General features: G+C 36.7%; 2 protein-coding genes across 2 annotated transcripts in view; one reads left to right on the forward strand and one right to left on the reverse strand.

Annotated features, from left to right (window-relative positions):
• Positions 1-7,018, forward strand: part of polrmt (polymerase (RNA) mitochondrial (DNA directed)) — a 48,420-nt gene extending 41,402 nt beyond the window's left edge. The window contains exons 17-21 of the mRNA XM_084116476.1: positions 548-646; positions 1,832-1,904; positions 2,591-2,682; positions 4,543-4,616; positions 6,291-7,018. Of these exons, the coding sequence (XP_083972602.1) occupies positions 548-646; positions 1,832-1,904; positions 2,591-2,682; positions 4,543-4,616; positions 6,291-6,340 (388 nt within the window). The 3' untranslated portion in view covers positions 6,341-7,018. The remainder of the gene's footprint in view (positions 1-547; positions 647-1,831; positions 1,905-2,590; positions 2,683-4,542; positions 4,617-6,290) is intronic.
• A 2,079-nt stretch (positions 7,019-9,097) lies between these two features.
• hcn2b (hyperpolarization activated cyclic nucleotide-gated potassium channel 2b) overlaps positions 9,098-13,858 on the reverse strand; it is a 31,501-nt gene continuing 26,740 nt past the window's right edge. The window contains exons 7-8 of the mRNA XM_084116480.1: positions 13,617-13,781; positions 9,098-11,670 (exon numbers count right to left, since the gene is read on the reverse strand). Of these exons, the coding sequence (XP_083972606.1) occupies positions 10,784-11,670; positions 13,617-13,781 (1,052 nt within the window). The 3' untranslated portion in view covers positions 9,098-10,783. The remainder of the gene's footprint in view (positions 11,671-13,616; positions 13,782-13,858) is intronic.

Raw genomic sequence — 13,858 nt, forward strand, 5'->3', positions numbered from 1 at the left:
TCATTATTGCGCTCCCTCACGCTGTTCGAACCCGAATGAAGAAGACGTTTTAAAGAATGTCCCATCTGCTTTGATGTCGTTGATCTACTAGCCTCTGGTATCTGAGAGTCGCCAACAAGTTTTTCGACAGTGTTGTCAAATATCTACTCCGAAGCTGTAGGGGGAGCTCTATAGAGAAACCTGCGAGCAAAAAGCGAGAATACAGTGAAGAAATTCCCGAGAACTACATAGCCCTGCTTTAAGTATGACTATTTTTATTCTGAACTTTTTTGTCTGATATAGAGCAGTATAATGAAATATCTTCAGCCCTAATAAGCACACACATTACTCTTTTACCGGTCTAGCGGGTGCTCTATGTTCATTGTGTGTCTCTGTCTTGAATGATACTCAAGACTGACCTACCTATTCAATGATGTATGGATCCTGGCACCACAGGTGTGTGTTGCCCAGCGTGAAGTTGGTGACGCTGGCCTTAATTACCCATGTGTGTTTATATTTAGAGAAAATCTGAATGTTCCCTTCATAGCTTTTTTTGTGCTTTATTTAGGAAACCGGACAGCATGAAGCAGAAAAACGCCTTCCCGCCTAATTTCATCCACTCTCTGGACTCCACGCACATGATGCTGACATCACTGCATTGTTACAGGTGATGAGCCGTCTGTTGTTTTACATCCCACACTCAAAAGGTCTTTAAATCCTTGGTTATCACGTTTTTAGACCCTGGGTTAAGACTGCTTTTAATTTTTGCTCCAGAGTGTTACAACAAGCTGCCTAGCAACAGACAACCAATCATATAATTAACAGTGATTACCTCATTTAATATTAATGATCTTTCTACAGTCCCAGAATCTTTCTTGTGTTGTATATTTTGTTTATTGGAGAATTTTGTAGCTTAAAAAATTAAGAGACTGTATTGTTTGGTTTTGCTTCTTCAGGCAATGTTATATCTCTTAAACATGCAAATAAAAATGCTAACCTGAATATACAGACTGAAACAGATAAGTGCTTACATTTACGTGGGTTAAGAATAAAGAGTGACCGAGATTACCTTTTTCTGTCAGATATGATACAGATCATACAATGTCTTTGTTTAATTTGCAGAATGGATTTTAGTTGTTTTTATTTCTTTTTGACACCATAAAAGCTAATAATGGACATAATAACGTGATCATTAGACAAGAATAAAAATATATACACATTATGAATCATTTTTAAATACTTGTACTGCTACTACTACCGCTAATTATAATAATAATAATAAAAACAATAGGTGCCTCCGCACCTTCGGTACTTGGCCCCTAATAATAAATAAATAAATAAATAAATAAATAAATATTAACAGAACAATATCCATTCATAATTATTAATTGCGTATATATTTAATAGAATAAAATAAAATGTATAATATTAATACATATTAACAACAATTTTCATTAATATTAATCATACTATTAATATTTATGATAATATTACATCATTCATAATACATATTATAATTAAATACATTAATAAATAATATTAATAACAATATTCAAAATGAATTTATAAAATTAAGATATGTATTAAAGTAATGATAATACATTATTTTATATTTATTAATAATAATAATAATAATAACATTTCATTATTATTAGTATTAGTAATAGTAATAATAATAATGATAATAAATTATTTATATTATTAGTAATAGTAATAATAATAATGATAAATTATTTACATTGCCTATATCTGATAGTAATTATAAAATAATATATATTATAAATAATATTAGCAAACAATATTCATTTATTATTATTATTTTAATTATTCATTGTTTTCTTCACACATGCAGGGCTGGTCTTACGTTTGTGTCCGTCCATGACTGTTATTGGACCCACGCTCTGACGGTGGACACCATGAACAAGGTGTGTAAGGAACTGAGCATTCAGTGCAGAATGTTTTTCCAATGCAAATTCTTTTGATAGGAATGACTGAGCGGCCCCACCATGTCAGCTTAATGGCCAGATGTTTGCATGCTGAGTTCACCATATGTTCAATAACCAACCCTGTCAGCATGGGTTATTTCCATACTGAATGGTCGTACCTCTCATCCTCTCAACTGGTCCATTTTTTGGAAAGTTGCCATTAACTTGATTAGTTTAATTTAGCTTTTTATATTATTTACCTCAGATTCCTTTCACAGATCTATTTTAGACCAAAATTATTTTAAAAGAAATAATTCACCCCAAAATGAAAGTTATTGGCTGTACTTACTTTACAATCACCTTCATTTGTTAAGTTTCACCTCTATGTGACACTACAGTGAACTTCTGAAGCTTAATAGCTCACTCTGTTCCTTTAAACCATATTCAGCTGTCTGTATTGAGACTCTTTTTTTATCTTTTCCTTCTCTCCTTCTGTCTATTGTCTGCAAGTCTTTCCCTGACATGCTTTGTGACCACAGATTCCTCTTAAAATGGGAAAGTTCAAATTGGAGAGAGGTGAAACGTCTGAGACGAGCATTGGAAAAGAGAAGCGAGAGGGAGATAGCATTGAAGCTGGCGCATTGGTGTGCATAATGACTGACTGAGTGCTCTGTGTCGCTCCTCAGGTGTGTCGTGAGCAGTTTGTGGCTCTGCATAGTCAGCCCATTCTAGAAGAGCTGTCCAGGTTTCTTCTGCAGAAATACTGTAGCAGGCCTCCGTAAGTCCCATTGCACATAGCTGGTTTTTAACTACTACATGGTTTTTAACTACTACTAATAGTGGTTCGGCACTAAACCGCTATCTGCTTAGGATTCACTGATAAATATCTAGTATCAGGTGATACTGATAAAAAATAAATAAAAAAATTATATTATTTAACCACTTCACTGCTAAAAACTTGAGTACTGATATTGAAATTCTGGCCGATACCAATAATAACAGTATCTTCCTGTTTCTCGACAATAACCAATAAATGGCCGATATTTTAAATCTATACTACTTTATGAGCACTAAAAACTGTGTGTGTATATCAAGAGTTCAGATGCAAAAGCCTGTAAGTGCCATCTGAAATTTTCTACTAGAATGATCATTTTTATCAAGCTCGTATATTTAAGTTCAGTCATTTCACTTTAATGACAATTAATTTCATTGCCATTTAAGTGAAATGACTGAACTTAAATATACGAGCTTGATAAAAATGATCATTCTAGTAGAAAATTTCAGATGGCACTTACAGGCTTTTTTTGCATCTGAACTCTTCATATATATATATATATATAGTTTGTTTTCAGAATTAAATATCTGCAGAAACACGATCATTTTCACGTTAGGGCCGATAAACGATAAATGTCTGATATTATAAATCTATGCTAGTTAAGGAAATTGATACACACAAAAAATTGTGTGTATAAATAGTTTGTATTTAGAATTAAATAGATAAACGATCATGTTAAGGCAGATAACCGATAAATGGCTGATTTTATAAATCTCTTCTGCTTTCTTTTAAAAGAAAATGAAAACATAAAAACTTGGAATGTCGATTTAACGCATTCATTTAATTAATTAGTTATGGGGGAAAATAACACGTTAAAATTATTAACGCATTTAACGCACCCAACCCGCCCCAGACCTACGTACTATAGGTCATCTTACATTTTATACAGTTTATTGGTGATGAACATGAAGCAGGGCAACAACTCATTATGTAGCCTATAGAATGGCCCTAAAATTCAAGACATCAGGGCAAAAATGCCCCTGTATGAGTTTTTGTCTCATATCATATTATATAGTTAAGCAATATCACACGAGTAACGAGCGCAATATCACACGAGTGATGTTTTTGTCCCGAATAGAATGAATGCAAATGTTATATTGATTTTATACAACAGTTCAATAAATAAGAAGTTAGTATTGTGTTATATTTTAGACAATATTGTCTGTTTTTGCTCAATTTTGCCAATAAAAATATTACCAGCAAAAAGCGGTAATATTTATTTCATATTTTCATATTAATAAAAACCCATATATATATATATATATATATATATATATATATATATATATATATATATATATATATATATATATATAATGTATGTGTGTGTGTATATATATATGTGTATGTATATATGTGTGTGTGTATATATATATATATATATCGCTTGACAGTTCTAGCAAAAACTAAAATAAATAGTTTGAATTTAGAATAGGCTGAGAAGCAATTACAATATATTTGACAATAAATGCAGCAGTTCTTCGTAAGTCCCACAGTTAACAATTAAATGTCTAATATTGGCCAATAAATATTCAACTTGGCTAGTAAGGATTCCCTGATATTTAAATTCTGTTACCAATAATTATTTTTTTATTGTAGCCGATATAATACACTAAAAGCTCAAATAAATAGTTTGTGCGCTCAAAATGAATTTAGAATAGACCGATACAAGTAAATAACTAATTATCACCTGATACAATAAATACAAAAAAACCCACCAATATCTCTTAAAAACGTATATGTTGCTGATATGAATGAATGAATAAGGTTTGGTTCAACTGAGTCCATTTCTTACTCTCACAGGGTTGTATCCAAGCCAAAGAAGATTCAAGAATACTATAAGATGTTACAGCTTTTGTCCAGCGTTCCTCATACAGGTGAGTTAAACCCCGTCGCTTTCTGACACACAGGCCAGCTGCTCGACATCATCTGATTGACAGCTTGTCAGGTTTAGGGCAGCTTTTGTGCTGTTGCATAACGACGCACCGTCCCGCAGAACCACACATGCGATTTTATGCTCATCAGCGAGATAGATTTCATTAAACTGATGACAATTAATTCTGTCAACTGGTTAATCTGTTTATGTAACATGGGCCAGAAGGAAACACAATGGACAACATGAGCGCATTTATCGCAAAATCACACATCACATAAAACCCTGATTCAGCAGAGACGATATTGAGGGGAGCTTTTAAAATGTCAGTAAAAACAAGAAATACGATGCTTTATTCACCATATAACTGTGTATACCACCGTATAACACACACTTTTTATTTCTGTAATAAAACAGTTTAATATTATTTCTAAAGTCCTGATACATGCTGACCTGTTTAAGGGTTTTGTTTATATTTATATGTCCTGTAGGATTCATTTCATGTTTTCAAGTACAAATGACATTGATTTGAGATGATGGATTGATTAAATAGAGTGACTTGGATGACAATACGTATGAAAATAAGTGTCATTTGTCAGTTTTAAACATTGATCATAATAAGAAATATTTCTTGAGCACTGAATCATCATATTAGAATGATTTCTGAAGGATCATGTGATGCTGAAAATTGCTGTCACATGAATAAATCAAATTTTAAAAGATATGAAAATAGAAAACAGTTATTTTAAATTGATGTTTCACAATAGGAGACCATAGTAGCCGTATAATAGAAATATTTACTTTTTGAAGCGTGTTTGTGAATTATAATTGTAAGTCTAGATTATAATATTCATATTTCTGAATTTTCATTTATGCTGACGTTGTGTTCGGGCACAATTTTTATTTCTTTAGATATTGCATTAATGAGAAATTGAGTATAAAGTGTTGTTTTTTTTTATTAATTAATTTATTTATTTTTATTATATAATTAGTTCAATATACACACTACTGTTAAAGACATTTTGTCCAGTAAGGATGCATAAAATGTATTAAAAGTGACAGTAAAGAAATTTTTATTCATCAAAGACTCCTGAAAAAAAATCTGTCATGGTTTCAACAAAAATATTAACTGTTTTCGACACTGATAATAATAATAATAAATGTTTCTTGAGCAGCAAATCATCATATTAGAATGATTTCTGAAGGATCATGTGACACTGAAGACTGGAGTAAAGATGCTGAAAATACAGCTTTGATCACTGGAATAAATTACATTATAAAATATATTAAAATAGAAAACAGTTCTTTTAAAATGTAATAATATTTCACTATTACTGTTTTTACTGTATATTAGATCAAATCAATACAGCCTTGGTGGCTATAAGAGACTTCTTTCAAAAACATTAAAATATATATTACTGTCACCAAACTTTTGAATGGAAGTGTAAAGAGGCGGTTTAAAAGTGGAAATTATGTCATATCAGATCTATAAAAAGCGCACACTAATTAAGACACCAAAAAACTAAAGTTATGATTACAAAATAAAAAAAATGTACTTGGTGTAATTTTCCATGCCAGTTTCAATGCCTTCATAATGAGTGCTAAACTCAACTCTTCTGTCTTCGTTGTTACATATTTCATGTTAAATCCCCGTAATCATGTCATTTCTCTCTTGTAGGTGATTTCGACCTGGAAAAGGTGAAAGAATCAGTGTATTTCTTCAGCTGAGGAGCGTATCGCGAGCTGACGGACCGCTTTCATCAGGAGGCTGAGAGCCCTCCACAGACCTCATCAAAACAGACGAACGAGTGCGTGATGCGGACGGATTGCTTGATCTGGTAGATGAGTGAGTGAGTGTGTGTGTCTGTCTTGTCATATTATCATAAAGACATCACTTAAGCACTGAAGCAGAGTTCTGACGGAGGTAAACCGCAGGAGTCACCCTTGTGTGCGAGCACGAGAGCGTGGAAGCGTATACGTGATCTCGTCTTGGTATGGAGTGAGAGCGCTCTCTCGGCGGGGCTCTGATCCGCTCCTTCACTTCTGAGTGCTAACACGGGCCTGATTAACCACATGATTCTGCCTCTCATCGATTTCAAGGCAACCCCGTCTGAAAGGCCCTCTCTGACATTTCCACTTGGACATGATTTACTCCCAGCGTCTCCCCGCAGCTGGCGGCTCTCACATTCAAAGCCAGTGAAAAAAACAAAAGGATGTTTATGATAATGGATCAGAGCACCTTTAGGGCAGCTTTGGATGGCGTTTGACCTTGTGGTGCCCTTTTTTTAAAGACTTGACAGCACTTAAATGAATGTGTTTTACGAACAGAGACGTTTTGATCCGTTGGACGCTTGTCTGATAATTTACACATGGCATTCAGCGAGAAATAAAGTCAATATTTTTGCACTCTGGGTCTGCGAAAGGTTAATTGTTATTGAAATTTCAATAGCTTGCTTCAGCAGCTCTGTTCTGTTTTCTGGATTTTGGCAGCGTTTTGTTACAAAGGGCAAAGCGAAACAAAACCAATCCAATGCAAGGCTACACTGAATTACACAAGAATTGATGTCAAAAGACCTGCTCGTTTCCTGACATCTCGAACAACCTCTGCGTAGGAAGTTAGCCTTGCAATAGCTTATGGGCTTAGAGCTATTTGCCGCCACATATTGGTTTTAAGACACTTAACGCCAGTGTTTCCTGAAGCTACAGGCGAAATAAATTCAATTTTACCTGAGCTGAGTTTGCAATGTGATCAGTTAAACGCGTCATTCTACAGCACAACCACCGGTGTAATACAATTCATGAACAACTGACTCTTATAAATCATTTCAATTAATGAATCTCTCATAAGATTCACAAACTATATATGAATCATTTAAAAAAAAAAAAAAGATTTATCTGATCCGTCTTATCCAATTTGCTGATTCAATGAACCGCAAGTCATTTCTTGATTCTCATTTCCCTCGAAATGAAGCAAGAAATGTTGTGCGTACTTTCCCGAGTGAATGAACGCATCTTTCAAAAACACAACCTTCTGTGTAATGTGATTCACAACAAAGTGACTCTTATAAAATGATTCTTTTAATGAACTAAATGATTCACATGAATCATTTGGTTTGAAAATGGTTTGAAGTCATTGAGCAGTTTCTCTTGGTTTACTCAAAATTATGTAAGAAATGTTTTGTATACCTACCGGAGTTGAGTTTGCAATGTGAGTCAGAATCAGATAAATCAGAATCTGAATAATCAGCTGTTCATGACGTTTAATTAGAGATACAGTACATTTGCAAGATGGTTCAGCCAAAGGTTCTAGTCGTCATCCAAATTTCACTGCGAAAGAATAAAAATTGCTCTCAAATCAAGTGATTGGATGAAACCCTCTACTTAATCATTCATAACATAGCTCAAACTCTTAAGCGACAGACTGAAAAGTCACTTAAAGCAATGAGCAACAGCGTTTTCTTATAGATGCAGCACTTTTACAATCATGTAAATTATTTTGCTACACCGTCATTATGGACTACTGCATATAAATTGATGAATGAATGCATAACACATTTTTATGAAACGGATATTTACACTCTGATCGGAAGAATCGTGAACTGAACATGAACTAAACGTCTATTTCTGCTTGCTGTCATGCCCAACAACACCCCACAATAAAATCAAAGCTTTGTGCTTTATTAGGTACCAGTAATGAGGCTGAAATAGACAACTTTCCATTGTAAAACGCTCATGGATGGACATGAGACAAGCAGATATCTTTCAGACCAATGATTGAAGTGGCCATCTCAACAGTTATGACTAGAGTAGAGAAAAAAGCCAGCTGGCCTTAGATGCAGTCATTTAGATGAATTAATTATTATTTCCCAGTTGATGTGGTTACTTCTGCTGCTCATTATGTACCAAACATTACTAATGGAACTGAGAGATGACTGCATGCCAGAAAAGTCAGTTTAATGTAATTTAAGTTGAAATGACTTAAACATCCAAGTTGATTGTACTTAAAAAACAATTTAAGGCAGCAACTTTTTTTTTACAGTGCTGTCACAGGTTTACTTCCATTCAGGACACCAATAAAATGGCAACCAATTGAATTTCAGGTCTGCTGGACTAAAATGAACTCAGTTAAGTTGTACATTAAACGGTAAGTATCATCATTATACAACTTTATTTCATGCAAAGCTGCAAAACAACCCCAGGGTCTTGTAACATCCTAATTAATGAAGCATGTTTGTTTAGTAGCTTCATCGCAATACGTTCTGAAAGTTTATTTGAACAAAACAGCAGAGCCGCTGCTAAAACAAACATGGCTTTTTAATCAATAATGATGCCGTGTGCTCTCCTTTTGAACAACAACAGAAAATAAAGTTTCATTATAAAACATTTTTTCCTCTACCATAATGCATAGTAAAACGTAGTAATATTTAGTGGAGCATATTTTGTTAATGATAGCTACAACTGAGACAAATATTCCTTTCTCATGGACAAACTGTAAACTTTATTGCTTCAAATATTCCTTAGAATTTGGCAAAAATATAACACTTGGCATATATTGAATAAAATCAACATCTGTGTTTGGTGCAGGATATGAGCATCATTAAAAGCAGCTATATGATTTTTTTTAATCCGCTTATGGGACGACACTGGCTTGTGCACAGCGGAGTCTGCAGGGAATCATTTAAAAGACATTATGATTTTATTCAAAGTCATAAAAAATTGCTTTTTTTTCAAAACCCTGCATATGAACAGTCTGATGCTATTTTCAAACATCTGCCCATTTTGTTATTTTTTTAGAAATCATAAATGAGCAATTTGCGCTTGGCTTTGTCTCCAGGATGCCAAGAACAAATAGGAGCCGCTACAACAGAGCTTATAGTCTCTTTCAAGCTGTGAAATAGTAAGTAACAGCAGAATATAAATAGGTTTTCAAGGATTTAAAGACCGAGAGGACATCAGACCTCATTAGGTAGCCATGGCGAGTGAGTTTAGTGCTCCAAAACAACAGATAGTGGAGAGACTCATCGTCGCCTGATGGATCTTGTCACATTGCAGAGGAGGTGGTAATCACCCCTAATGTACTTACTCGCATAACCTCACTTGACCTCTAAGATGTGCAATCCCCCTCAAAACTGCACTCTCTGCTTTATTTGTGAGGGAGAAAGATTTTTACATACAGGACAGAGCCACAATTTTTTGAAATAAATAGTTCACTGATAATGAAAAGCTGACCTTTCTGAAGAAAGCTGCTTAAGTCATTTGTAATTAAGACTTAAATGCATTTGAATGCACCAGATAAGGGCAAATTAGTCTCCCAGTCATTAAACTTTGTACGTTAGCAGCATAATTAGCTCAAAATGTATGTGGTATTCACTCCCATGAACCCTCATTGGGAAACTGTTGATTCGTTTAATTGTCCCAACGCTAAATTAAGATGATGAAATGTGCTCTGTTGTGGGATAGCTAAGAAACAAACGCATATATGGTCACACACACAACGTTGAAAATCAAGGCAATGAAATTATATTTGTTTTTATCCTTTCATTTCATTTGACACATCTTTACATGTCATCTTATGTTAACATTTTCCTTTGGCCTCCTTTGGTCTGAAGGAATAAGACAAAGACAAGGACAGAAGTTCTCATTTTGAAACCGGTTTGGGAATCTTGAGCCTTCAAATACACCTTTATTTTTCTATAACAACTCTAATATTGCGTATTATAGGTTAAATATCTAATGTCTAGCCGGTTCATGTTGAGAAGAGGGAGTTAGCTCCTACCTACATTGTGATCAGAAGCAAACTGCTAAGTCCCGGTATTCAGACACGTATCAGTTTGCATTATTTGTACTACAGTATATAAAAGGGAGTGGGTACATCTTTGTGAGCAGCTACAATAAATAAAACCATTTCAAAGAGGCAAATTGTGAGGGTGGAAGCTACATTGATGTTTATATCATAGGTACAATGGAAATGTCCCAGTCGTGGTAAGAATGATACAGACATGTTCATTTTATGCTATTAAGTCTCAAGGGTTTGTTTGCCCTTGTAACCAGTCGCACCACATACATTCTGTGAGTAAAATCCAAAGGTGTGACAAGGGGTCGGGAAACGTTCTTGGTTAAGGAGAGTCCACACATTCCTGACCTAGGCAGAGCCTGCCAACACTATCGTGGTCACAAATTTGATGATAATCTAGATCTGATGTGATGTTGTTCAGTTTCTGGTAGACTGATTATTGAATCCTTCTTGGGCAGTCCTGAATCCAAACTGGGTCTCATCTGGGGGAGGGAGGCAGGAGGAAATGCACCTACAGACATTTGGTGGGGTAGTGCCATTCTTGGCGGAATACTTCCTCTAATACCAGCAGGGCCGGGGAGGTTCTGAGGGGGACCGATCGAAGTGGAAGAGACTCTGGTTGACTGGGGAGGGCTTGGGGCAACTGGCTGTACCATATCATGGGGTAAGGATGGCTGGGAGGTGGATAGGGCACGGTCATCCTGGCTTAAAGCACACCTGGGGACCAGTGGTCGATGTGTGGGACTGGGGACGTGTTGCTGTACAAGGGATAACTGGGAGCCTGAGGGTGCACCCGGGGGGCTGGAACCATACTGGAATGTTCGACCGGTAGTTGCCAGAGGGCTATGGACAGGTGTGCCTGCAAGGGCAGAGGCAAGGGCTAAGGTGGAGTACTGGGAGCCTGGGGGTGTCTGGCTCTGGACCACCTGGAAGCGCCGCACCATGCGGGGTGACTGGACAGCCCCAGAACCCACTAGAGTGTTGCCCATCTGGGGACAGAAGCTCATGGCAACAGCTTGCTGGAGGGTAGCAATGGCAGAACTTGTAGAGGGCTGACTAGAAGGTGCAAACATGCTCCCATGAGTTGAAGGAGTCATGGACATGGACATGGCCCTGGGCCTCTGCATGTCTCCTTGTTTAACTAGCTTAACCATTTCCCGATCGTACTTCACAATCTCCTGGATCATCTCGTTTTCACGGTTGTTGAAGACGCCAGTGTTAAGGTCGTGCTGTACTTTGTGCATCAGGATGGAGTTCTTCTTGCCTGAAAGGTATAGATTATGGTCAGTTATAGCTTTGTCTACACATCTTATATCATACCTTTAACAGCTATATCTGTAACTAGCAAACATTACTGCAGTTATGGATGTCTAATGATGTATCAACTACCTAAATGCTTCATTCATATTACAGTGAACCCACTGCACTCTGTGCCTTTAGTAATCGTCAGACACAAAGTAACATAGGCTTAATCTGACATACTACACTTAATCTTTCTCATTTTCCAGATGTAGTGATTATATGGTGCTGAAGAGTCATTGAAATCACATTTGGTAGACTTGCACGATGGGGAAAAGGGAGGAAAAGTGTCCCTCCGCAAGAGCATATCTTATGTACATGGCCTTTAAGAAACATGTCCCTTCGGATTGAGGTGAACTCCAATCTAGACAAATTATAGCTTGTTTTGAAAACATGCAATTTTGCACACCTCTAGTATAGTCTTTTGGTCTGACTGTTGACAGAACTTGTTTAGATGGATGTTTCCACTTTACTCGGTGGATTCCTGTTGGGGTTTTTATTTCTGATAACTGCTTTTTCAGACTGATGGTTCATCTAGTTCCCTGTGTACAGCAAACCCCAGAACCCTGCTGAGATTTCCAGTGAGAGGGAAGCTATGATGTCTGGCACTGGTGTCATTGTGCTGAGTCACGGCACCGCTAACACTAACTCGCGGCATGGCGTGTGCCTATCACCTGCACCCTGCTGCTAGCAAGACAATTTGCAGCTAAAATGACATCCTTCGCGCAGCTCCTGCTGGCTGGGCCCCAACATCGCCTTCAATTTCTCTCACCTACGTCTCCAGAAGCACATACAAATAACACTTATATCTATCACTCGTGGTTTGAGCATTCAATTTCACCAAGCTGTCTCCCAAATCCACAGCTACATGGTTCATATCACACGATGTGCAGCACATATTAATGGCATTCATCATGTTCACCTTGTTTTAGATGTCTCTTTGAATAGAGCTGTTCAGTTTGTGGTCTAAAACTCAAAGGAGAATTTGTATTTTTGGAATTTTTAGCATTTCCATGTTGTGGGAAATTTGCAGAATTCGATTTAAAAGTAAAAATGATTAACATTGCTATTGTGTGCTTTAAAAATGTTGCAGAATGGTTTTAAAGTACATGTGCGGTATGAATGGTTTGTAATTTATGCATCAAGAAAGAAAAAAAAAACCATGAAAATACTCTAAGTAATGTCAACCACAAACCTTATTTCACTCATAAATCGAAAGCCACCATTTAAAAACCCTTAGGAAATCACAGAGGGAACCCATTCCGGTTAGGCCTGCAAATTGACATAACTGAATCTCTCTTTTCCCATAGTAAAAAAAATTTCATTTTTGACGTTCATACATTTTAACAGCCAACATTGACAGTGAGCGACTGCAGTAGGTCATTTAGTGTGAAACTGTGGTAGCGGATGTTCTTCGGCAAAGTGTCTGTGGTCTAAACTCCCCCTGTGTGAGCTGAACTGATCATTTATGGAATCTGGCTGCCATGGCAACAGCAGCGTGTGGGGTGGTTGCATGGCCCATGTGTAAACAACTAAGGTGGTCATGTGACAGGGAGTGACATCAGCAGCACACTGACCTTGGGAGATAAGGAAAGAGGATGCTGAGAGGGGTGAGTAGGGCAGGTGGCCTGCCTATCTTGGCAAATTACGTGTTTATGTGTTGAGGACACAAGCCAAGAATGGCAAAACAATCGTGTTGAAGACAAACCAATTTTGGATCTCACTAGAATTTGAGCACAGATGTGATCAATGAATGTCCAAACAAATGGAATCCTGGGCTGTGTACCCATAACGCCTCTAACACAGGTAAACACACCTTCACAAAATGTGCTGAGTGTGTTACCATGATTCTTTATTATAAGCATAATGCTTTGTGTTTATGCAACCAATTTTACTTTCTAGGCAACTTACCTATTCGATCAAGGCGGTCGATGGCTACGGTCTCGAACGCTCTCCTCATCATGGGGTACTCCTCCAGTACTTCATTGAAGTTGTCCACAGAGAGCGAGTACAGTCGGCAGTAGGTGTCCGCCCGCACGCTGGCGGTACGTCTTCCACGGGTCAACAGGCAGATCTCTGAGAATCAACAGGACATATCATGGTTGTGGTTCCAGAATCATCTGTATCTTAGTCGTTCTTAATTGGTTTTAGAT

The sequence above is a fragment of the Abramis brama genome (assembly GCF_963993115.1).
Source record: "Abramis brama genome assembly, chromosome: 6".
Lineage (NCBI taxonomy): Eukaryota > Metazoa > Chordata > Actinopteri > Cypriniformes > Leuciscidae > Abramis > Abramis brama.